The sequence below is a fragment of the Hippoglossus stenolepis genome, chromosome 2 (genome assembly GCF_022539355.2).
Source record: "Hippoglossus stenolepis isolate QCI-W04-F060 chromosome 2, HSTE1.2, whole genome shotgun sequence".
NCBI lineage: Eukaryota > Metazoa > Chordata > Actinopteri > Pleuronectiformes > Pleuronectidae > Hippoglossus > Hippoglossus stenolepis.
The window spans coordinates 22,667,717-22,692,995 of record NC_061484.1 but is presented as its reverse complement, the minus strand read 5'-3'; the positions used below and the strand labels follow the sequence as shown (position 1 = coordinate 22,692,995).

Sequence of the window (25,279 nt, the reverse complement as noted above, 5' to 3'; positions counted from 1 at the left end):
TAAGAATACTAATACTACTAATAATAGTACTATTACTACTAATACTACCACAATTAATAATAAGATTAAGTCCTAAAATATATATTTTTTGAACACATTCTCTCAAAATCTTGGTCTTTATATATTGACCTAATATTCTATAATTTTTCTTTACTGATTTTTATTGAATAATTTTGACGTACATATATATATTTTTTTTATATACATTTGAAGTCGAAGGACAAGATTATTTATTAACATTATATTTTTTATATAAAGTTGACTAAATACTTAGTGGCGTCAACGTAATACATTCTCACTTCAACTATCTTCTAAATTATTTGTTTAAAATCTTTGACTTATCTCATAATTTAAATTTTTTTAACCGCACTTTCACCAATTCAACCATACAATGATTTTCAGTTTATGCCACAGTCTAGAATATCTCATACCATTTGATGTCAATTGTCACACTTTTGACTTCTCATCTCATAATTGTGATGTCAAAATTCCCAATAACTTATAACATAGTGATAATTTTGAGTTAGTGAAACAAATTCTGCACATATATTGTAAATCAATGATTCCATTTTTACTTTATATCTACTAATCTTATCCCATTGACTCTGTGAATCAAGATTTTTGATATTTCATGTCATTATTTTGATCTCTCTAATCATTTTGACTTCTCTCAGATTTTGATTTCAACTGTAACACAATTCCAAATCTAAACTTTTATCATAACTCTTCCTCTAGAACATATTATTTTGGGGTCTGCTAACAACAATGGTAATCTGTCAACTCCCAGTTGGTTTCATGTGAAGAGCCTCATTGTGCAGAAAACTTTGTCCGCAGAGTCCGTCTGTTATGATTTGTGTCTGGCTGTACTGTTGGCGTGGACAGGCGAGAGCTGTGAAGCTGGAGGAACAAGTCTGTTAGGGTGTGAAGACACTGACTGGATTAGAGACACCAGGCTGTCAGAGGCCTCAGTCATGGCTTCACTCATGTCAAACGTCCGTCATGACATGAAACAAGTCACATGGAATCAAAGCTGCAAGCAGGTAGTTGTTTTTACCCACATGATAATTTTTGCTATGATGTTGTGCAAATAAAGTTATCATTAAAAATGAGACATCTTAGTTATAAGTGATACTTTTGCAGATATTTAATGAGGGACAAGCTTTGGTGATTAGACGGGGTATTTCAGTAAATTTGCACATATTTGGGAAACTCCAAATTATACAAAAATAAAGTATTGTCAAGCTCTATAAAAAAAAAAAAAAGGCTCCACTTCCCATAATGCACTATGATAGCATCTACTTCCCTCTAAGTGGCCATGTCTGATATCATCAGGATTTATAACAAAGGACTTCCAGACCGTTTTCACAGTCTGGTAAACTGCCCTTCATGTGTGAAATTGTTGGAATGCCCCTTTAAAATTCTACAGCCAGAGCTAGATCCTGTTTTCAATGATGAAACTGTCAAAGAGTAGAAGCAAGAAAAACACCATTAAAGCTTCAGACAAGATTCAAAATACTCACAATTTGTATTTTATTTTTTACAGTATAAAAAAAAAAAAATGTTGATAGCAGAAATATTTACATGGATCAAAATACTGAAGAAACATTGAAGTTTGTGAATGAATGAATGAATTCCCTGCACAGTAAACACCTCTCTTCAGTTTCCTCACAGGTTGACAGAGGGCATCACACGACGTCCATGGTGCTGTGTTCTTTCCTTGAGTTTGTATTAGTTTGGCTTCAGAGGGGCGGGGGGCAGACTGGCAGAGGCCTGCTCCAGAAAGGCCAGCGGTCCAGGGGGAGGAAGGTCCGAGGGTTTGCGGTGTTGAACGCTCACATCCTCGAGCACTTGTTGCCAGTGGTGCAGTTTGGACAAGTGCTTCTGAACCAGCAATTCTTTCCTCTGTAGCTCGTTACGTAACTCTGACACATCCTGAAGTGAGAAAAAAAAAATGGACATGTGAAGAGACAGATGATAATTTAGAAACACTGAGATAAAGGCCACTAAAATCTGGATTTGACGCAGGTTGTGGACGTCAGTGAGGATTTTGTGATATCCCAGAGTTTTTTTCGTGTTTCGGAAATAGTTTGGGAATCTTTTTTAAACTCAGGAGGTCGTGGAAAGGACCAAATTATAACGAAAGTCAGTCCAATACTGTACCTCTTTCACCACCTGCTCTGGCTTCTGCACAGATAACTGGAGCCTTTTCTGTAGGAAGAAGCACTCTGTCTGTCGAGCCACGTCCAGAAACTTTTGTATGCACTGATCAACACCTGCAATCAACAGATACATACACAGTATTCAACAAAACTAAGTACAACACTCTGCAATATTTTGGTCGAATGAAAACAGACAGCTGAAAAAGTTCAGCGTGTTAGATCTTGTGCATAATTTGACAAATGAACATAACCTGAAATACAGCTTCAGCAGTGGTTGGGAGAAATAGGAAGAGTCATACTATTTACATATTTGTTTATGCAATCTGGCCTTAGAAATTAGAGAGAACCAGTTTTATTTCAGTTGGTTCTAATATAGATCTTTTACTATGGTTTTTCAAATATGTCTTCTTATTGAAATGTACTAAATGGATGGTATTTTGTGATCGCACTTATATAATTATAAGTAACAAATACATATATACTGAGCAGGGGTGTAGTCATTTTTTTAGACATTGTAAACCAATATTAAGTCTATAATATGACCAGAAGTTCAACGAATAAAACCTTCAGGGCTTCGCTCACCAGTTCGAATCTCCTCTTGGTCTGTTCCATTAACGTAGTCCTGACTCACCAGGGATGCAAAACATGCCTGCAGAAAAAAAACCAGAGAGCAACGTTAGTAAATCAGTGTCTCAGTCCTGCTCACTGAGCACAGTCCTCTAGTTAACTGACAGGAGGTATTTGAGGACAGATGTCAAAAGATGTTTAGCCATGAGAATCTTTTCCCCCTTGAATAACACCAGCTTTCAAAAAATCATTACAGCATCGAGAGAGAAACCAAGATATTAATCTGCTGCTATAACAGGCTTCACTCTAATGGAGGAGGTTTTCCAAAAGACTTTAACAGGGGGACAAAGTAATCTACTCCTGCAAGAGCATACGTGATACTGGGCACTGATGATGGGTGATTAGATCTTGCTCAGTCTGCATTACATACATACACAGCTGCTTGTGGGGAACCAGCGTCTGTGACCTTGTCTGGCTACAGTCTGGCTGTTGTGCCCTTCTGTCTTTTGTTCTGCATTAATCACAAACAGGCAGGGGACACATATATTTGTTTCATTCCATTAGTTAAGGTCAGGGCTCTGAGGATCTTCTACACTAGGACTGCCGCTGACAATTATGATTGATCTTATGTTTGATTTATCATCTTGTCAATAAACATTTTTAAAAGAGTAAAACATGACATTGTTCAAGATGATTTAAAACAAATATTTGTAACTGTCTTGTTATGAGTCATAAACACCGGAATATTCAGCTTACACCTTTAGATCTAGAAATCCAGATTCTGACTCACAGAAATCAATCGCTGCAGATTTCTTTTGTGCAGAAAATAGGAAGGAAGATTTCTTTGAATTCAACTGTCAATTAAATTAAATGTTTTAATCTATAGTGTCAAATCATAACGTCTGCTTCCACCGGTCTGGTTGAGTGGAGAAAAATAGGTGAGTAAAGAGAGAGACAGGGGGAGGGCGAGGACAGAGAGACCAGGAACAGCTGTGTAACGTTTATATTACGGCTCTGTCGGACTGGTTGTTACACTGAAAATAAATAAAAGTGATATTCATACAAATAATTATGTTTGTTGACTTTTTCAAGTGGGAGATATCTTGAAGAAACTTTAAAATATCTAGGAGCCTTGTCCAAACAGTAAAGAAGAAAAACCAAGCGCCAGGACAAAAGTAAGTGGACAGAACCATAATGTGTGAATGCTATTGTGCAAAGTGTTAGAAACCAGATGTGTTGGTGTTTTATGAATTTCTCTGTGTAATAAGAACAATCATGTTAGTTCTTATCATCCTAACTTTCCCTCAGGATCAATAAAGTATGTATCTGTCTCTCTATCTCTCTGTATATACACCTCTCTATCTGTATCTCTCGCTATACCTCCCTATCTCTCTATATAACTCTCTATCTGTCTCTCTCACTCTCGATCTATCTCTATCTATCTATATCTCTCTCTACCTCTCTATCTGTATCGCTCATACCTCCCTATCTCTCTATCTCTATCTGTCTCTCTCACTCTCGATCTATCTCTATCTATCTATATCTCTCTCTACCTCTCTATCTGTATCGCTCTCTATACCTCCCTATCTATCTTTCTCTATATACCTCTCTATCTGTCTCTCTCTCTCTACCTCTATCGTTCTCTATATACCTGTCTATCTGTCTCTCTACCTCTCTATCTATCTATATACCTCTATCTATCTATAACCTGTGTGTGAGTCGTTGTGTTCTATGCTAGCAGTGTTTAAGGAGAGATACAATGTTTTGGTAGCTGTAAATAAACGTGCTAAAGCCTGAGGTTTGACAGTGACTCAGCATTAACGCTGACAAACACTCAACATCTGCATTTATCTGAGTTGAGTCGCTGTGAAATAAAGTAAAATGTGTCTCAGCCCTGCATCAACACCGGGGAATCATCTCATTAACAGCAGTTAGCACACGCAGCTAACGGAAGCTAACACACAACTTCCTCCCACCTCGAACGAAGCCTCCAGTTCGTCCACCAGCGTGTTGCTGCCCTGAGTCCGGGCAGCGGGAGCGGGGAAGCCCGGTTGTCCCGGTCCACCCGGGCCCCCGACGGGATGAGGACCGGGCGGCTGCTGACCGGGAAACATCCCACCCATGGACGACGCCATCTTGATCTGAGAGGGATGCTTGTTGCTGCCCGGTCTGCACATGCGCACTGGTGTGCACGATCCTTCTGGACAAAAGTATGTGGACACACCAATATCAGGAAATATGTCATAAATGTGTAGTTGCTAATCTTTAGTTTATGTTGAAATATGGCTTAAAAGTGGCTGATTATCCTTTATGTTCATTTTTGGAAGTTGCACATTGTGGTGCTATTGAATTGTTTGTTTTGTCCAACCAACCAATCATTCAACCAACCAACCAATAAACCAATCAATCAATCAATCAATCATTCAATCAATCAAACAAACTTCACTTCATTCAGATAAGAACAAACATGATATTTTAAAGCTGTTATAACAATTTAAAAAATGAATGGAAGAAAAAGGTAAATATATGGGATAAAACATTTAATAATATTAACAAATAAGAATAAAAGATGTTGCATTTAAAGATTTCAACACTTCCGACCTTTCAGTTGAATCATCGTTCTCATCACTTTGGTTAAGTGTTCTGTTGTTTTACACACTTTTGATTTTGTCTGCCAATTTGAGCACTTTCCCACAAGAGCGGAGGCAACATGTCAACACCCGTTTGTTTTGGAATGAGATGTCCATTGATCACATACTCTATGTAAGACCCAACATCATAAAGACACACAGGCTCATAATTAAAGACATACAGAGTTTATTTATACAACATGTAAATTATCTGAACCTTTATTTAGTCAATACAGAGCTTTAAAGTTTTTTCAGCTAAAGTTACAACAGTGAGGGGAAGAAAATGTGCAATAAACAAAGGTCTAAAAAATATCTTGTACAAATAAATCTGCTGGATGTAGAAATTCAAAGATCCATCAACCCTTTATAAAATATTAGTCTTTTATTTTTCTATAATGACTTTCAGCTGCAAAATTATACTGTAACTTTGACCCTTGGCATTTAGCTCTCTGTCTCTGTTGAATCCGGCCAGAGTCTCTCAGCCGTGATGTGCCAGCCCGGCAGCAAACTCCACCAGTGTACGTGTTGGTCTCCCGGACATGCCTTTCCTCAGGTAAGGAACTTCATCTTTGTTACTCATCACACCAGCGATGTCCAGATGAGCCCAATGTGGAGCTGTGACAAACTCTCTCAGGAATGCAGCTGCTGTGCATGCGCCGCCAGAACTAGAAAATAAAACAGATAACAATGAAATTCTGTTAAATAAAGCCATGAATCGACTCCTCTGATCCCTCCAGCAGGAGCTGCAGGCGCTAACTGAGTGTCGTGAGATACGTACCGGCTGTACTTGCCGACGTTGTTGAGGTCTGCCAGCTGGCAGTCAGTCACCTGTCTGGTGTAGTGCTGGAACAGGGGCATCCGCCACACTCGGTCACCTGTCACAACACTGGCCTGCAACACACCATTAGTCAACACTGGAGCTGAGAGACACCGATGGGCGTGTGTCTATTGTGTTTAGTTTGCATACGCCTGCTGTACCTTCTGCAGCTGCTCCCAGAGCCAGTCAGAATTTGTGAATACTCCAGTTGCTGCTGAGCCGAGCGCTACATCCATCGCACCTTGAAAACACAAGACGACACATTTTGATATTTACTCATTGTACCTGTTATTGCTTGTGTGTGTGTCCGGTCTGAACCAAATTTCTTGTGTGTGCCGACTCACTTGGCCAAATAAACCAGATTGTGAAAATCATATTAACCATATAGTCCTGTTTCCGCTCCAGAGTCAGACAAGAACCAGACCAAGACCCACATTTTCAAGTGGTTTCAATCCAGTCGTTTGTCTGCATTTGCCTATAAATGACACCTTTCACACCAGCTCAAACAAACACCCCAAATAGTTTTTAATGTATGAAAATCCCACCTGTTAATGTAGCAACATTGACGATGGCCCTGGGGTTGAAGGTGTGTCCATAACAGAGTGCGTCTGCGAGAACCAGTCTGCCCTCTGCATCTGTGTTATCTACCTGTATGTGGAGAGAACAGTCAGCTCATCTGTACACACACATGCACACAGATCACTGCTTCTAACTTCACATCAGGGCCTCACCTGGATTGTTTTTCCATTCTTGGCTGTGACTACATCACCTGGTTTAGTGGCCTTCCCACTGGGCATGTTCTCACACAGAGGAGCCAGACCTGATTTAATAATATGAAACAGAGAGGCAGGGGGAGCTATAGTAAATAAATGATCTTCAGTGATTCAGTGTTGTAAAAACCAACAGAAAATCGATCTGGGTATTGACTAGATCCTGGATGACATAGACTTTTGGGAGCTGATGAGGATACAGATGTTAGGAGGTAAATATGTCACAAAACTCACCAATAATGTTGACCGGCAGTTTCAGAGCTGCTGCTGTGACAATGGATGAACACACGGTGGCAGCACCGCCCATGTCAGCTCTCATTGCATCCATAGAAGCAGATGGCTTCAGAGAAATACCTCCACTATACACACAGACACACACAGACACAAACACAGGTGAGCACAATGAGTGCACTGTGTAGTATAAATGAAGCAGTAAGTGCGGAACATTAGATATCCAATGAACTGGAGTGTGTAATATTATGGTTTACGTGTCAAAGGTGATGCCTTTGCCCACTAAGAGCAGCGGGGCCTCCGTGCTCTCAGGTGCACCATTGTAATGAAGCTCCAGGAAGACAGGGGGCTCCTCTGAGCCTTTGGACACGCTGAGGAAGGCTCCCATCTGTTGCTCCTCAATCCAGCCCTGGGATCTGTATAAAGACATCAATTATTAGATTATTAGATCACTTCTCTTTCACCCCAGCCATTCTCTGGACATTGAGAGGGATATATTTATGTTCCCATCAAAAGGTGTAACTGAAGCAGCCCAACATCTGACAACACTGCAAAAAGCTTTAAAAAGTTTCCATGTCTCAAATGTCCTTTAACAACGTGACAAATGAACGTGTTTCACATGTCTTAATTGTACGATGATGAGTGTCTCACTAACCTCTTCTTTATCGTGACTCGTCCAGAATGTCCTGCTAGTTTCTCTTCAATGATGCTGGCAAATACAGTCGGCGTTATGTGATTCGCTGGAGCTTCCATTAGCATCCGTGCCAGGTTTTGGCCTTCAGCGTAAAGAACTCCTTTCTCCCACCCGACCGAGTCAGCACTGAGAGTAACAACCCACAGACAAATACACAGTGATGTGAAACTGCATCAATGTGAATGCAATAAAAAGTCCCAGTTTTAGCTTCCAGCTGTGGGTCTACCTTCCATGGAGCTGCGTGGTCACTTTGGTCTTCTTCTTGGATTTGAGTTGATCATAGTGGAACAGACCCAGAGCAGCGCCTTCAGCTGCCGACTGAGCGTCACCGCAGCTGTCCACCTCCACGTGGTTCACCTCCAGGTCCTGAAGTAACCGGCAGCCAGCTGAGCACGTGCAGAAAAACACACAGACATCAGCCAACTGCAGCCGATCCCCCACTGAGACGAGCCGAGGTAACGTGTCTCACCTGACACTGCAGTTCTGATGTTCTCCTTGCCGGTGTCCCAGTTCTCTGCCCCACACACTCCTGCATTGCTCTTACCCAGTCCTACTACTGCTACACAGGGGAAGTCCTGGAGAAGACGCAGAATAGATACTTAGATACTGTCATGTCATTTGTTGTATTTAAATCTGATGTCACACTTTGTTACCGTGTGGACTCCATAGAATATTCTGCTTCTGCCTTTCTTCAGCGCAGGTCCAGAGCTAGACAAGGAAAACAGAAGTTTATTTAACACAATAACAGACATAATAGACACAACTCTGGAATAAGTTTCTGATAATTAGTGTTTTATCACTGTGTGCATTAGAGATGCACTATTTTTCTGTCTTGGTAACACTTAAGATGTGCTTTGGTGTTTATAAGTCTTCATAAAGCTGTATATAATGACAATTACAACCACAAAAATCAACATAATATGTACGAACAACTGTATGTGATCAGTTTATAGTAGGGCTGGACCATTTAAATATTAATAGCATTGATACTGATAATATCACAATAAATGTCACATTATTATTTCTTTTAAGTTTAAAGAGAAACCTTTTTACAAATCTGAGGTACATCAATTTAGTGTTATACCTCCTCACAGTGTTTGAACAATGCAGAAGCAATGAATCAATATATATATATCGGACTTTATTTATATAACTATTGATGAAGATTATAATGCGATAACTTTTGCTGTTGTGTTATTGCCGAGCCCTGGTGTGCAGGTGATGGAGACTCACATTGTCAGCAGCTCAGACAGTTTTCCTGACACTGTTTGGTCAAAGCCTGTCGCTGCCTCTGTCAGATGAAGACCAGCCTCCTCTCCCTCCTTCTCAAACACCCCCAACACCAGACCCTGCACACGCGCACACACACGCGCGCACACACACACACACAGAGAGAGAAAAACACTGTTGCTCGCATGAACACAACCAATAACAAACACAGCTCCCACAGACAGAGAGTCACTGATGTAACTGTCTCTCTCTCTGCCAGATGTTTGACAGGTGACGTGGTGCAGATGTTTGACAGATGTTTGACAGGTGACGTAAGCCGGGCTTCTCACCTTCTTGTGGCTCAGGTGAGTGTGTGAAGCAGAAAACGACCTGCGGTGGCTCGTCCTCTGCACAACTCTCCTCACGAGAAGCATCGTCGCCTGCTGCTCAAACAGAAACCGACAGAACCGGAACCGCTTATCGTCTCATTCAGAGAAGTAAAGGTCGCAAAACATGTGCAGGACGAAGCCGGACAACAAGGTCGCGTTTTCTCTAACGTCACCAACAAGCGACGGAAACCCGCGGTTGTCGCCACCTGGAGGCAGATGTGGGTTAAAGCAGTTAATATTTGACTGGACGCTGGTTTCTTCTCCAAACATTTTAATCATCAGTTTTCTGCTTGATAGAGAAAATATCAAAAGGGAAAACATAATAATTTTAATTTGAACTCATGTTAAAAAAATGTGACAAACCAGTTAAAAAGATTAAGTGATGGTGAGTTCCTACAGAGAAACGTTATTGTTATTTGAGAGGTCTTTAAAAGGTCATTAATAATTTACAATAACTTTCCATGTGAAAAATTACTACAAAAGTAACTCATATGAAGACAAGTCAATTTACTGCAGCTTTTAAACTACAAATCTTAAAGAAATTCAAACTGACGCCCGAGTTGACATCTCAGAATTCATCTGCTTTTCGTTTTTTATTATTTTTTAAAAGAAGAGACAATATTATGTACTGTACAGATATGGTGTGCATAAACTAAAAAGGAGCAAAGTCAATGCTCATGGTCCCAGATGGTCATACATCTAATCAAACACACATATAGGAAGAAATGTGTTGTGTAAATAATTGTTTCTTTTATTGTTTTACAGTTAATTTGTGTTTGACAGAGATTTGTTCATTTCCAGCTCTTGTTTCCCCGAATATGAGAAAATCTTGCAGAAAATACACGAAGACATGAATTGAACTCAACACAGGAGAGTGCATCAATCTCAGACTTTTTCATAGAAACAACAACATAACTGATTATTTGCACTGATTTTTAGAATGTGTACAAAATCCGTCTTCAGATGTGAGCTACTTTTATGACCAAGTTAAATTAAATGAAAATCAAAGATCTTTACTTTTACAGTTTTATCTAAATGTGATACATATGTACATCCTTCTCTCCCTGTGAAATCATGCGCACAGTGTTGCAACCAACTAAAGGAGTTCCTGTAAAGATCATTACTTTAAAACATTGACTTCAGACCTTATTCTGAGAAATGTGACAAATCTGTTACAGACATTTCAGACATATGATGAAAAACTAATCATGTATTTACACATGCAGCTATAGACAGAATATACAGCACAGGACGTTCAGAGCTCAGTAGTTGACTTTGGATGCAAGACACTTTGTATCCATCAATGCAGACGAGGATCATTCAGTTCGTAACTCCTGCAAAAAGAAAACCAGCCGGCGGCTTCTGTAATGTTGGAGGCTACAAAGCCGTAACTTTATAATTGTAGCCACTTGTCATAAATAGTGTAAAATCTGTACACAGGGGCTCTGGCACAGTGTCTGTTTCCACATGGAAGACATCATACGTGATGTAAGTGCTGACACGATGCTCCGTGTTTGGTTCTTTAGTAGAGCAGGTCCAGAGCAGAGATGGTGGGTTCCTCCGGTTTCTTGATCTCTGGTTTGGGCAGCTTGATCCGACTCATGGCGACCACTCCGCAGACAGCGAAGTGAGTCGCGATGCTCCCCACGCCCAGCCAGAAGGACCAGTCCAGGCCATCGTCCAGGACAACCAGGACGAACAGTTTCTCCTTGTAGTTAGCCACCCGCTCGGTCAGACGGTGGTGTCTCAGGGCCGCCAGGAAACACAAAACACCCAGGGCACCGAAAAGAGCTGGAAAATACAGAACATGGGAAGGAGATACAAAGAGAGAGGTAAACCGACTGCACAAAAGCCAAGAGAGTGGATAAAAACACTCAAGTGGAAAACATGAAATGCAAATTGAAAAGCAAAATAAAATTTGAGGGAGGTCTCGAAGAAAGACAGAGTCCGCTCACATACCAGCTATTAGGTTCCACAGGTAGAGTCCTTTGTGCCCCTTGATGCTCTGGTAGGGAACCTTGCGTGCGTTGTAAATACAGAAAGACAGACTGACCACAGCGAAGCCGATGGCCACCAGCAGGAAGAGGATCACCATCATGTGAAGGCCGCTGTTCAATGTTCGCACGAGCTTTGGGAAAACTGGACAATCAGACAGAAACAGAGGAACAGACACGTAATCAGCCCAGTGAGCAGGTTTGTGTGAGACAAGATGAGGAAAGGAAACAACACATTCTGTAGCCACCAGACGTTAGTCATGCTGTACTGAATATTCTGGATTAAACAGAGATGTTGGATGGTTTACATGGAGTCTGTGACTTTACTGAATATTCTGGATTAAACAGATGTTGGATGCTTTACATGCAGCCTTTGACTTTACTGAATATTCTGGATTAAACAGATGTTGGATGGTTTACAGGCAGCCTTTGACCTTACTGAATATTCTGGATTAAACAGATGTTGGATGGTTTACATGCAGCCTTTGACCTTACTGAATATTCTGGATTAAACAGATGTTGGATGGTTTACATGCAGTCTTTGACTTTACTGAATATTCTGGATTAAACAGATGTTGGATGGTTTACATGCAGCTTTGACCTTACTGAATATTCTGGATTAAACAGATGTTGGATGGTTTACATGAAGCCTTTGACCTTACTGAATATTTTGGATCGCCTCCTCCCGAGCCCGCACCTCTTGCTCTTCCCTCCCTGGAACAAACCGTAGTAAATGTCCCCCACAAACTGCTCCAGTTCCGGGTGGGACGCGTTTACTATGTCCACCCCTGTTTTACACAGGATCCGCCCGGTGACCCAGCGCTCCGTGGCCAGGGCCACGACCAGGAGGACCACCGAGCCGACGCAGAGCACCGAGGCCACCGAGAACGTTATCCGTTTCCACAGAGAAGGCATCTTACGAGACCATGGTGCCCCGGGGAAGGTAACAGGACGCCGGGCAGCGACCGCGGTGCGCACCCGGCGATCACCATGAGTTTACTATATAGATTGAAAGGATAAAATAAATCATGATCCAACAGAAGAGTGTTGTTCCTCTTGTTGAAATGTTGCGTGTTTTGAGTCACAGGGGATGAGAAACAGAATCTATGACGGTCAAGGAGATCGCTTACCGGGAGAAACCCTATCCCTGCCCCGCTGTGCTGCTCTCTCTCTCTCTCTCTCTCTCTCTCTCTCTCTCTCTCTCTCTCTCTCTCTCTCTCTCTCTCTCTCACACTCTCTCTTTAATCAGGGGTTGAATTAACCTTTGAGACTTGGTATTTGGATCTGCAAAAGTAACATCTAATTGGTGACCTTAGTGCAGCAGTAAAACAATGTAAGAAGAATTAATTGTGTTAGATTGACAGATGTGGTTATTTTTTTAACACACACACTAAAGGTCACTTCATGGCAGCAATCAGTTTAGCATTCAGTGTTTAGGCCTTGTGGTCCTAAATCTCATATCTTGCTCCGTGCATGGTCCTAAATCTCATATCTTGCTCCATGCATGGTCCTAAATCTCATATCTTGCTCCATGCATGGTCCTAAATCTCATATCCTGCTCTGTGCATGGTCCTAAATTTCATATCCTTCTTTATGCATGCTCCACTTAGCCTACTTAGCCTATATTGGTTCTGTCTTGTGCATATTAGTGCTTTAAAGTAAATTTACTCAAAATGTATACAATTGTGAGGTACCTGTACTTGAGTACATCTTGTTATTTTTACTACTTTAATACTTTCCCCACCACTATATTATTTATAGATAGCACAGCATCTCGCCCCTTTGTCAGCAGGGATTGGCTCCAGCCCCCCCACTCAGAGAATGAGCGGTATGGATAATGGATGCACAATAGTATATCTGCAGGTTTACATTAATCACTGAATGTGCAATACAATATACACACAATAAACCCAAACATAAAGTATAAATGTAGCTAAAAAACACAATAAAATTGTTACAAAATGTCTATGTTTATATTGTGTATAGTTTGGTCCATATATATTTGAGAACTTTAAGTTGTTATTTCATGTTGTCAATATGTAATGTTTATGTTTTCATCTTCATATCTCTGAATGACTTGATTGGAGATATAACTGTAGTTTTGTTATCAAAGACAATGACAATAAAGCTCTTTTGACCTGCGAACAAGACTTTGATTTTCTGAGTTTGATTGTGAAAGTCGGAATGTGCACAACACATGACAAAGATCTTACAGTGGCTCCTGATCTAGAGACGCTGCCTTGAGAAAGACCCCTCCGTCAAAATGTATTTTTAAGATGATAATCATACCTGGTCCATATTACAACAAGATTGGACATCCCAACACAGGAAAACACAATGTTCAGAGAGGGGTCTGATCACTCATCTTTGCTAAAGAGCAAGTTAATTTGGTCGTATGTAACAGAGCTCGGGGCAAATACAGCATGAGCAGTGAGCCCCTGTTGAATCCTGTTCTTGCTCCGCCTATGTTCCCCGTGTACAGTATGTACCCTGGTTCATACACAGGGTCATGAAGTTCACTTCACTGCATGCGTGCATTTTTTTTTATGTTTATAGGCTTATTTTTTGTTCTATTATATTTACTACTTTATTATGTATCATTTACTTATAGGGAGTATGCACAGTTTTTAGTACATTTTATGTTTATTACATTCTATTTTGAGCTATTTTAATTATTCATATCTTTTTTATTGCTACTACTCTATGTGCATCTATCTATCTATCTATCTATCTATCTATCTATCTATCTATCTATCTATCTATCATTGTTATTCTGGAATAAAAATCCATTCATCAGAAATTAATAAGTGAATCAATCAACTTAAGGAGCTGTAAAACGGCCACACTTCGTTTTCTAGCGACACCCTCTGGCGATGGGACGACACTGCGGGGCGTGATGACGCCACGGCAGCTGACGCAGCTCCCCCCCACCCCCCTCCTCCTCCTCCAGCAGCAGCTGAGACCGTTTGGAGAAGATGGCGGAGTCGCTGTCGACTGGTCCGGGAGAGGAGAAGGAGAAGGAGACGGAGGACAGGGAGCGGGACGGCAGCGCTGCCACGGCCGAGAAGAGCACGGCGAGCGACGGGGCCACGGAGACGCGGGGGTTCCGCGACGAAAATGGCGGCAGCGCGGGCAAGAGACGGAACCTGTCAGGTGAGAGGGAGCTAGCATCGTCTCCAGCGCAGTGAGTGTGTGCGGGGCGGACAGCGCTAAGCTAGCTGTTTGTTTTACCGGAGCCTGGCACCCAGCAGCCGGGTTCAGGTCACGGTGCGGCGGCGTGTGGGAGCTCATCTGTCGGGTTCACGGTGCCCCAGCAGGGTTAAATGTCACCGCAGCCTCTCCAGCGGCTGCTCGCGGTGCCAGACTCGCCGGACTGAAAAGTTGCCCCCAGTTAGAAATCATCAGATAAACTGTGTTTGTTGACGTTTTTCTTTCTGGGGGTTAAACCCGCCGAATTGGCTGCTAACGGTCCCTGATCGCTGTGTAACATCTGATGTGTCTTCATCTGTCAGGTCACTACTGAGAGGCTGAAGTCAACATTAGAAAGAGTTGATCGCGAGGCAGGTTCTGCAGTTATACAGTGCGTCCTATGCATTTCATTTAAATATAACATGGGAGGTGATTAGATCTGCAAAGGGTAAATCACTTAAAAGTATGTCAATAATGTTCGTGTGTTTAGGTTATGATCACGATGTTTGACCCTAATTGTAGCAATGGGGCGTTTGAAGGTAGTTTTAGCACAATTTAACAAACTACTTTTATTGCTGCTGCTACAACTTTTGAACAGACCGTTCGTTTTGTGTCGTGCACCTGCCCCCCCTCCTCACTCCACACAGTATCATGTCTCCACCCAATCTGGCAACATGGGCTCTCCTCCAGGTTTGTGCCTGATCTGTGGATGCAGACGCCACCACAGATATTTGTCAGACACTGAGCTGGATTACAGCATCGCTACGGGGCTAATTCAGTGTTTCCCGTTAATTACATAGACTGTGGTGAGCCGCCAGCTAATTTGTCCCATGTTAAAACTGGTATAACTTGCATGTTTAGTTAAAGGTTCAGTGTGTAGAATTTAGTGACATCTAGTGGTGATTGTGCATGTTGCAGCTGAATACCCCTCACCTCCCCCATCCTCTTCTAAACACGAAGGAGAACCTGTGGTAGCCTTCAGTTGTCATAAAAACTCAAAAGGTGTTTAGTTTGTCCAGTTTGGATGACTGTAAAAAACATGGCGGCCTCCGTAGAGAGGACCTGCCCTGAGGTAAATATAAAGTAATTAAATATAAAGGAATCATTCTAGGATAAAGAAAACAACAATACAATGTAGGGGATCAGACACTAGTGAGAACCTCACTAGGTTTATTTTATATTCATTTTCTGCCAATAGATCCCTCACACAGTGTGTGAGATCCCTCTCACACACTGGACCTTTTAATTATGTATAATTCTAAGCTTTTTAGTCCTACTTTCCATTCAAATGTTTTACTTTTTGCTCCACTACAGTTTAACTGACAGTTTAGCTACTTTTCATGGAAAGATTTTAGCATTCAAATTTTGTTATTCCATGGTTAAAGGATGGGGAAATTACCATATGCAACTCTGAGTCTGTGGTTTCTTTGAAATCTATTTTAGTAAAATGCATTTACGTGGCATCCCCACGTAAATGCATTGTCCCCTTGATTTGTGAATGAGTGTCAGGTTTTCTAGCTCGTGGATTATTTGAAGACATGCTTCCCTTATGGTCCAAGAATGTTTAACTATATATTTTAAAAGTTTTCACATTATCCAGCATGTCTAGAATTTAATATCTCGACCATTACATGCAGTAATTGGATTTAACTGAGCATCTTTCCTCGAGTAGTGTATTTTTTTTACATACTCTTCGAAATGACCAAAAACTAATATACCAATACAGTTGTGATTTTTTAACATCAATGATACAAATGCTTCCCTTTACCCTTCTCTTGACTGTGTAGATTGTGTCGACGGTTTTGCAGATGTAAGCTGTAACATCAGCCGTTATCTCCTCCGCAACATCTGAATTTGGGGTGGAGGTTGCAGTGGAAATGCACAGTCAGCCACTATTATACCTGAATTAACCCATCAAAGTATGGTTGTTATATGTATCAGGTGTGTGGGGGGTGGACAATGTTGGAGCGTGAAGTTCACTGACCTTAGTCAAGTAATTTAGTTTTATATTGTCTGATGTAACTTTGCTCTGCTTCTGCTCTGTCCTTATGTATTTAGACCTGTCGCTGGTCAGATTTATAACTACCGAGCTCACCAGAGGCTATTTCCTGGAACACAATGAGGCCAAATACACAGAGCGCAGAGAGCGGGTCTACACCTGCCTGCGTATCCCCAAAGAGCTGGAGAAGGTAAACACACAAAACATTCACTCTGCGAAATAATAAAATGATTATGTCATAAAATAATTAAATGCATTTCCCTCTTCCTCTTTATAGCTGATGACATTCGGCTTCTTCCTGTGTCTGGACGCCTTTCTCTACGTGTTCACGCTGTTGCCGCTCAGAGTCATTCTGGCCCTTTTACGGCTCCTCACGTTGCCATGCTGTGGCGTCAGGTAAAGTTCACACAGAAGATAGTCAGCAGATTTTTTTAAGCAGTTCCCTTAATTGATCTTTGGCCACAGTGATGATCCGTACTCGATTAATCATTAAAAGCTTTTCCTGTATATAAGCTTTGTTCAAACAGTTGACGATTGGTGTTCATTGAATTGTGTTAGGTATACTTTACAGGATATTTAAAGCCAGTGCACCATCATTACAAACTAGTTTTTAGTATTATATCATTAAATCTACAGATGATGCATTTAAGATGTTTTTCTACCCTGTAGTTCAACTTGTATAGAAGAGTGTATCCTTCTGGATGTGTTTGAACTTCTGTACAAACTACTATTGAAAAGACTCCTTATTTAATAAATTAACAGATTGGGATTTGGTATTTTTCTTAATCTAATTATTTGTTTAAATTGAATATCTTTGGGCGTACAATCAGAAAAAAACTGATGTTCTGCAAAATTGTGATCACCATTCACAGACTTTTGTAATTTTATACACCAAAAACATAAAAAATGATTGAAAAAATTTTCAGAGATTTATTGAAGATGAAAACAGATTTTAGTTTCTGCAGTGGACTGGTACAATCTGACAAATCCACACAGATTTGACGAGCAGCTTCTCAGAACAGAAATAACCATTGCACTAATGTGTTTGACCTGTAGAGGGCAGTGGAGCTCTGCCTGTTCTTTCATGTGTGTATGTGTGTGTTTCAGTGGCTCCCGCCTGCTGCAGCCAGCACAGGTATGTGATGTCCTGAAAGGCTTCATTATGGTGTTGTGTTACTCAATGATGAGCTACGTGGATTACGCCATGATGTACCACCTCATCAGGGGACAGTCTGTCATCAAACTGTACATCATCTACAACATGTTAGAGGTAAACCTGCAGAAAACATCTGAGAGTTCTTAACTCTGATTCTACTGAACTCTGACTCTACTGCAGAGTTAGCCGCCCACTCATTTACTTCCCTTGTTGTTGTGTTTGTCAGGTGGCGGATCGCCTGTTCTCCTCATTTGGTCAGGACATCCTGGACGCTCTGTACTGGACGGCCACTGAACCCAAGGAGAAGAAGAGAGCGCACATAGGGGTGATTCCTCACTTCCTCATGGCCGTGCTCTACGTCTGTATCCTCACTGAGAAAGACTTGTTGTTGACCTTGTAGCAAAGACAATTAGTCATTACGTCAGTTAACATGAAAGTAAACTACTTTATTAAGGTTTTTTCTGAACTTTATTTAAAACCATTAACAGATGAAAGAAGATAATGGCAGGCAAAAAAAAACCCAGAATACAATTGCATGAAAATGGATTTGGCCATTGATGACATTGATACCAAATCAATTTAAAGTAGTATCTACATATGTATTTTTATGCATACATATACTGTATGTAGTCGTGTACAAACAATAACTGACAAGAATGATGATTCTCTTATTGCACATCACTTTTTTGGGCTTCATTTCTGGATACTAGGAGGATTTTGAGACACGTCGTCCATTTCATTGCAGTCTATGATCAGACTGAAAACCATAGTACAATGTTTTTACTGTAGCCCTCAGTGTGTTTCTTCCTTAACATGTTTGTACCAAGTTCTTCACGCCATCCTCATCATGGTTCAGGCCACAACTCTCAATGTAGCCTTCAACTCCCACAACAAGTCTCTGCTCACCATCATGATGTCAAACAACGTGAGTGTGATGCTCGCAGACATAATGACTGAGTTGAAAGTGAACGCAGCGCAGCAGGAGCTCAGTTACATGATATTTCTGTATTTTTCCTTGCAGTTTGTGGAGATCAAGGGGAGTGTGTTTAAGAAGTTTGAAAAGAACAACCTTTTCCAGATGTCTAACAGTGGTAAGTGCTGGATGAAATGCAAAAAGAGCCAAACATGTGCCGCACACATCAGCATTTTTTTGGGACATTTTGTACCTCGCCCTTTAAACTTGGCGATTTAGTGCGAGGTAAATTTATGGAATCAAACTCAGCCGCTGTGAGTCCAAAGTAGGTTAATCCTGGATTGATTTGTTTGTTTCCCACAGACATAAAAGAGAGGTTCACCAACTACATCCTCCTGCTCATCGTTTGTCTGAGAAACATGGAGCAGTTTTCATGGAACCCTGGTAACTAACACAGCTGCTTTCTCTATGTATGTGAACACATGAGGTTATAGATCCATCATTGGTTCATACTCATCTCTTCACTGTCTGTCAGCCTTTAACTGTCCCTGACTCACTTAAATGAAATCATATCTAGTGCTGCTTTGAATATTGACACTAATCAATTTTTTCATGCGTTTCTTCTTAGACCACCTGTGGGTGCTGTTTCCTGATGTAGTCATGGTGATAGCATCAGAAGTTGCCGTGGATGTTGTCAAGCACGCTTTCATCACCAAATTCAACGACATCAGCGCTGATGTGAGTCCTTTCACTACAGTATTACATAGAGCACTTCCTCAGCTTTGTTGTGGAGCGAGTACTGTTTTAATTTGACAAGATTTATTGAATTCCAGGTCTATTTTTTTCAGTTGTTATAAGTCACATCTTAAAGTCTTCATGCATGGATGGGGTTTCCTCAGTTAATTTGCCTTTTACTTCCTTTTGTCTGAATAAATTTAAAGGCTTTTAGCAGAGTCACTACATTCATTAGCCAGGTCTCAATTCAAATAAGTTGGGATACTTAGAAATTGCATTAATATCCATGTTAGTTGTACTCTTCGCCTTTTAGGGACAATTTATATGAAAAGGATTCTGTGTCCACAGGTTCTCAACACCTGTAGAATATCTGAGTTTCCAGCAATATAAAAACCATGTTGATAGGACATTATTGAAATATTGCAGTTGGAAACTCAGGAAAACACTGATCAAAATCAAAGATCAAGAAGGAAACTTGTGGCTCAATAGAATTGATTTCCTCTTCCTCCCTGGCTTTTCCTGCTCCACTGACCACACTCTGTTTCTGTGTTTTGGAAACTGGTCATTTCTCTTGATCTCACACCGTCCCACTCACACCAGATACTCTGTCGTACCAGAGGAAAACTGACGACCTTGTTTACTTCCCGCCTCCTTCCCTCTTGTGTTCTCGTCCTCTTTGATTTCCTTCAAGGAGTTGTAACCACGGTTGTGTAATGGAAACCAAAGCCACAGGAAGGGATTAACCCCTTTATCTCCAAACTGTCAATCCTCATCACACAAACCTCCCTCACCTATAGTTAGCTCTGGACCACTGGTGAATCCCGTTCTCATTTAATCCATGTGAACACATTTTAGTTTTTGTCTCTTTACACTAAATTTAACTGATGTTTACTTTGACTCATCTTCACTACCCACATCTTTACTCTTTACTTTTATCCACTCAACTGATTATTATGAGACGCCAACAGGAAACTTTAGTTTTAATGATGGTTTTGTTACCCTGTGTTTTTTCCCAGGTGTACGGAGAATACCGAGCCAGCCTTGCCTTTGACCTTGTCAGCAGTCGACAGAAAAATGTGAGCAAAAATAAACTTTTGCTTTGTCTCAACCAAACTGTAAAACCAATTTCTGATAAACCTTTGAAGTGTTCCCACCATAAAATATACTGATGAATCTAGGTTCTGTCCATCCATACGTCCGTCCCCTTCTCTTTTATCGCAATATTTCAAAAGAGTTCAGTGCATATGATAATAATGGTAGAATACACTTCATACCGTTTCATTAAATGATTTCACTACATCTGGACAGAAATGGATGTAAACTGTATTATTATTATTCATTAGATAATAAGCTCAATATATTTTGTTTAGTGACAGTGTCCACTCATATCTCCCTATTAGATATGTCATGATTTAATGTAAAAAACGTTGGACTGATACATTGGTTGAACAAGTAGAATGTAGTTGATGTTTTTTGAGATAACATGTTTTTTGTGTCCTCAGGCGTACACAGACTACAGTGACTCAGTGTCCAGGAGAATGGGCTTCATCCCGCTTCCCTTAGCTCTGCTGGTCAGTCACTCTCTATGAAGAGCTTCTGCCATTAACACAGTGTTCATTGTACACAGTTCAAATCTAATGTTATGTTTGTGTTTCTTTTTGCAGTTGATCAGAGTAGTGACAAGCTCAGTGAAAATCCAGGGTTCACTCTCCTTTATGTGTGTGTTGCTGTTTTACTTGGGGTAAGCATCAGTTTTTCTTTTCCAAGTTTTTAACATGCATGCAAAGTTTTATTAGTTCTGCGTTTCATGTCCTAACTGTTTGTGTGTTTGTGAACAGGATGATCACTCTGAAAGTGCTCAACAGTATCGTTCTGCTGGGGACGTCGTGTGTGTTTGTCAAAGCGGCCAATATGGAAGAAAAGCTCTTCGACCCTCCACCTTCTGCCACCTCCAGCCGAGTAAACTCCAGAGCTAACCGCACCAAACACGTTAACACGCCACCACAGCAAGGTAGCAATCAGTGCACCCCTTTCTCTCTGTGTTGCTTAACCTGTTTTAGCTTGAACATGCTCCCTTAAAAAATTCAAGAAATGTGTTCAAATCCTGATTTATCCAGCTAACACGTTCCAGCTGTTTTCATGAAGTGGGTATTAGAGATAATCCACTTCCTCAAAAACATATTCAGTGTTAGTTTACTCCTTAAGTTTCTCATCTGCTTCTATTAAACTCTGTCTCCCTCAAAAACAGAATCCACTGCAGACAAGGGAGGAACACCACTGGCATCAGACAACTCTCAGCCCAACACCACTGCCGAGAGCTCTGCCCCCACCCTTCCCAAGAGCGACTCAGACACATTCCTGACGACGCCCGACGAAGAGGATGATGACAAGATCATCAACACCGACACAGGACTGGAAGGAGATGGACTCAAACCCAGAACGCCCAAGAAAGACTTGCTAGAGATAGACCGCTTCACCATCTGTGGCAACAGGATAGACTGACGGCCACAGAAACAAGCCAGTGTCCTGGAAACACAGCAAGGTTCAGGGATCAGACACGGGTCATGGAGCGCGCTCAGAGCGGACTTATCCTTGTGCACCTGACCCCAGGAGTATTTATTTATTTATTACTGAATAAAAACCAGCCATGGTATCAAGCTGTTACTACAAGCAACAGAGGCTGCTTCAGATGTTTCCAGCTGGTCCAGTTCCATTTCAGGTAGACTCTGAGGATGAGTCGCAGTCGTCAGGGCAACCTCCAGAAATGGTCATTGGTGACATCAATGCAGATGAGTGGCGTGCACGGCTGGCGTCCAGCCTGTGTGAGATGGTAGGGACGTGACAGCTGGACTGTGCGAGCGTGTGTTCAAAAGCACAATCAAAAAAATATGGCGAGGAGTCGTTTTTAGACAGAACAAAAAAAAGTGTCAATTTTTCAATTTTTTTATTTTCAGATGTTTGACAAATTATAATATTTCAAATGAATTTTTTTATGAAAAATCTCAGACCTTCATCCTAAAAATCAATCGTGTTTAGCTGCAGGATTAAGACTCATCATCACGTTAACACATTGTGGAAATCATAAAGTCGATCTGCTGACACCAACACTCATTTTGATTTGAATTGAGTTTTTGTGATGAGCCCAGATGTTCATCACGATAATAATGACAGCAGCTTCAGGTTACACAGTCTGGACACAGTCAATAGTTTGGAGGTTGTAGTATCATGACATTTGTGTTGATATTGTTACTTTAAAGCACTGAGGCGAAACAGTACCTGTTTGTTAAGACTTAAGTGTTATTTGAAGTGATCACCAAGCCAGACGGGTTCAGCAGATATTTCTATTTAAAGTGATTTTTTTTAATTTTCCAGTACAGTCCGTGTGTAAGCTCATCGCTCAAGCATGCAGCCTCGAATAATCATTTCATCAACATCGGCTTAGAGCAATTTCTATATTGGAAACTGTGAACTACAGAAATGTCTCAGTGAAGTGCGACCCTGTGCTTGGTCTCATTTAAAATTCATGGTGTGTGACACCAGCATCAATTGAACATATTTTTCGGTTTTTCACTGTTATCTTCAGAGTGGTATGAAAAGTAAAAATTACATGTATGCATGTAAAACTGTCAAATCTAAAAGACAAGAAACAGGATGGAGGAATCATCTGAAGGAAGTGAACTCGGCCGTTTTCGTTTTCCATAGAGCTGAGCAAAAGCTAAAAGCAGGTTTGTGCCCTAAAGGTTGTTGTTGGTATTGTTTGATGTGGTTGGCTGCTGCTGGCTTTGAATTTGAGAAGAGGCTCTTAGGAAACATCTATGTTCCACAAGAAGTCTGACTGTTAATGCTGTGAAAACTTGCTGCGCTGTGTAATCAATTATGTGTATCCAACAACTCTATCTGCTCTGAAGTCCCGGACTAATGTTAAGTTCAACCAGTCTCCGGTTTTTGCCTCTCATGTATCATTGTTACATACAAACTAAAAATGGAAAAAATCCGCCAGGGGATCTGTTAACAGATTCACAAGAACTTAAAACCATTCATTGTTGTGATGATGGGTGTAGAACCATCAGCTTCTTATCAAACAAGCTGGAGAAAAAACCTATGTTGCTGAATAACAACGATTTTTAAACAATTTTCAAGTTGCAGCTCTAAAATATCCTCCTTCCTCAATTTTTACTTACGTAATCCAAAGTTTTATTAATAGTTCTACACTTGTTGCCTACGTTGCTGTTATACACAGTTTGTATACAAAATAATGTGTCTACATTTTATGAATATGAATTTCTTGTTACCAGGGATGAAATTAGAGCTGCCACTTCTGTCTGTCTTAGGAGAGGGATGTAGAAAGGGTTGATTCTCCTCACTCAAGTCCAGGGTGAAGGGCAGATGAGGTCACCCATTGTTAAGCCATATGAGGCAAAATTGTGATTTGCTATACAAGTTAAATTTGATTAAACTTGGAAATAGATGATAAAGGTCTTGCAAAGCATAGAATCTTAGTGTTAGATCAAAACCTCTTAACCCAGGAACAAATTCTTTATGAATTAGTTTCCCACCTCAGACTTGTCATCAGGCAAAATGTATGTTGATCAAACTCAACAGTGTGCAAGATTCTTTATCGTGCTGTGGATTTAATATTTTTAAAATCCAAATGGTCCTGAATCTTCTTTACGAGCCTGAGAAGAGAATATTGTTACTGCGTTGCTCGGCATTTATCCTTCAGGAAAATTGAGTCTTACCTCAGCTTTGACTTAAATGTGCTGGTTGTTCATGAGAGGCACAAACCTGAGGTCAGTCCAACCTCACTACGGGAGGACATTCAATACAGGAACATAACTGCATATTTACAAATGAAGGATCAAGAGTGTGTGTCATGATGGTGTGACGTGTGTTTGTGTTTGTTTGCGTGTGTGTGTGATTGCAGTGCATGAATGGTTCTCACTACTTGATGTATGAATCAGATCAGATCACAATCCATCTGTGTAAAGCATCTCCTCACATGGTAGAAGGAGAATAAAATGATTTTTTTTGTAAGCCTTTCTGGTTTGATTTCAATGTTTAACCATTAGTGTGTGTGTGTGCGCGCGCTCACACAGGAACAGTGGTGAGTGTTTCAGTGAAAGGAGTCACTTCTGTTCACAGGGCAAACACTGACGTCCACTGTTCCCCTTGAATGGACATTTGGAAGGGGGGTGGGTCTGTCATCACAAACATTCTCACACAGAGAGGGGGGGGTGTCCAAATTATCTGCTTCTGGATACTCGACTTGCATTTTCCCGATTTCACAGTGAACCAGCGGCCGTGTGGGGTCGAGTTAGGAGGTGAGACGGGATGAAAGTGAGCGCTGACACATGTCGCAGACTTCAAAGCCATTTCCTGAGCTTACACAACTTAATCACACTGTTGCTGTTTAAACTCTGGGTTTTCCCTTTTCTGAACTTGAACCTTCTTCGCCTGCCAAAATCTCACCGGCCTCGACCGTCTATTCTATCTGATCCACCTCAGAAGTGAAGGTCAGCTGCTCAGTGAGCGCAGCGAGGAGTCAATGACCTGCGTCACATGCAGAGAGACCCACTGGGAATGTGGGCTCCGTAGTTATGTGTATTCAATTTCTGCCAATAGATCTCCCTAAGTTCTACATACTGGTCCTTTAAAAGACTTATCAGGATGTGGAGAAAACAAATATCAAGTTATCCCTAATTTTAACTTCTAACAAGAACTAAACACTCATCTGTCCAAACCCACAGAACTACTGTGTTCGGCTAAATTCAATTCAGCCTCATTGTTAGTATTTTACCGTTTTGTTCTGCTTTGACAAATCAAAGTG

The 25,279-nt window shown here is 41.0% G+C and overlaps 4 protein-coding genes across 4 annotated transcripts; 1 reads left to right on the top strand and 3 right to left on the bottom strand.

Annotated features, from left to right (window-relative positions):
• Positions 1-1,506: 1,506 nt before the first annotated feature.
• On the bottom strand, positions 1,507-4,909 carry med28 (mediator complex subunit 28). The gene is made up of 4 exons (XM_035165535.1): positions 4,703-4,909; positions 2,742-2,808; positions 2,161-2,273; positions 1,507-1,932 (listed from the first exon to the last, which is right to left on the bottom strand). Exons 1-4 carry the CDS (start codon positions 4,901-4,903, stop codon positions 1,729-1,731), a joined length of 585 nt encoding a protein of 194 aa, XP_035021426.1. The 5' UTR covers positions 4,904-4,909; the 3' UTR covers positions 1,507-1,728.
• Positions 4,910-5,526: 617 nt separating this feature from the next.
• lap3 (leucine aminopeptidase 3) lies at positions 5,527-9,662 on the bottom strand. The gene is made up of 13 exons (XM_035146286.2): positions 9,428-9,662; positions 9,102-9,217; positions 8,522-8,576; positions 8,338-8,443; positions 8,095-8,254; positions 7,830-7,994; positions 7,432-7,590; positions 7,178-7,302; positions 6,905-6,993; positions 6,719-6,821; positions 6,335-6,414; positions 6,135-6,247; positions 5,527-6,021 (listed from the first exon to the last, which is right to left on the bottom strand). Exons 1-13 carry the CDS (start codon positions 9,509-9,511, stop codon positions 5,835-5,837), a joined length of 1,542 nt encoding a protein of 513 aa, XP_035002177.2. The 5' UTR covers positions 9,512-9,662; the 3' UTR covers positions 5,527-5,834.
• A 1,187-nt stretch (positions 9,663-10,849) lies between these two features.
• clrn2 (clarin 2) lies at positions 10,850-12,535 on the bottom strand. The gene is made up of 3 exons (XM_035178930.2): positions 12,123-12,535; positions 11,426-11,605; positions 10,850-11,257 (listed from the first exon to the last, which is right to left on the bottom strand). Exons 1-3 carry the CDS (start codon positions 12,373-12,375, stop codon positions 10,989-10,991), a joined length of 702 nt encoding a protein of 233 aa, XP_035034821.1. The 5' UTR covers positions 12,376-12,535; the 3' UTR covers positions 10,850-10,988.
• Positions 12,536-14,403: 1,868 nt separating this feature from the next.
• On the top strand, positions 14,404-24,486 carry tapt1b (transmembrane anterior posterior transformation 1b). Its single transcript, XM_035178917.2, has 14 exons — positions 14,404-14,613; positions 16,708-16,838; positions 16,926-17,044; positions 17,756-17,918; positions 18,031-18,166; positions 18,632-18,729; positions 18,826-18,895; positions 19,081-19,161; positions 19,346-19,455; positions 20,469-20,528; positions 20,955-21,023; positions 21,117-21,193; positions 21,291-21,463; positions 21,701-24,486. The coding sequence occupies exons 1-14, from the start codon at positions 14,436-14,438 to the stop codon at positions 21,952-21,954; spliced, it is 1,719 nt and encodes a 572-aa protein (XP_035034808.1). The 5' UTR covers positions 14,404-14,435; the 3' UTR covers positions 21,955-24,486.
• The last annotated feature ends 793 nt before the right edge of the window (positions 24,487-25,279 follow it).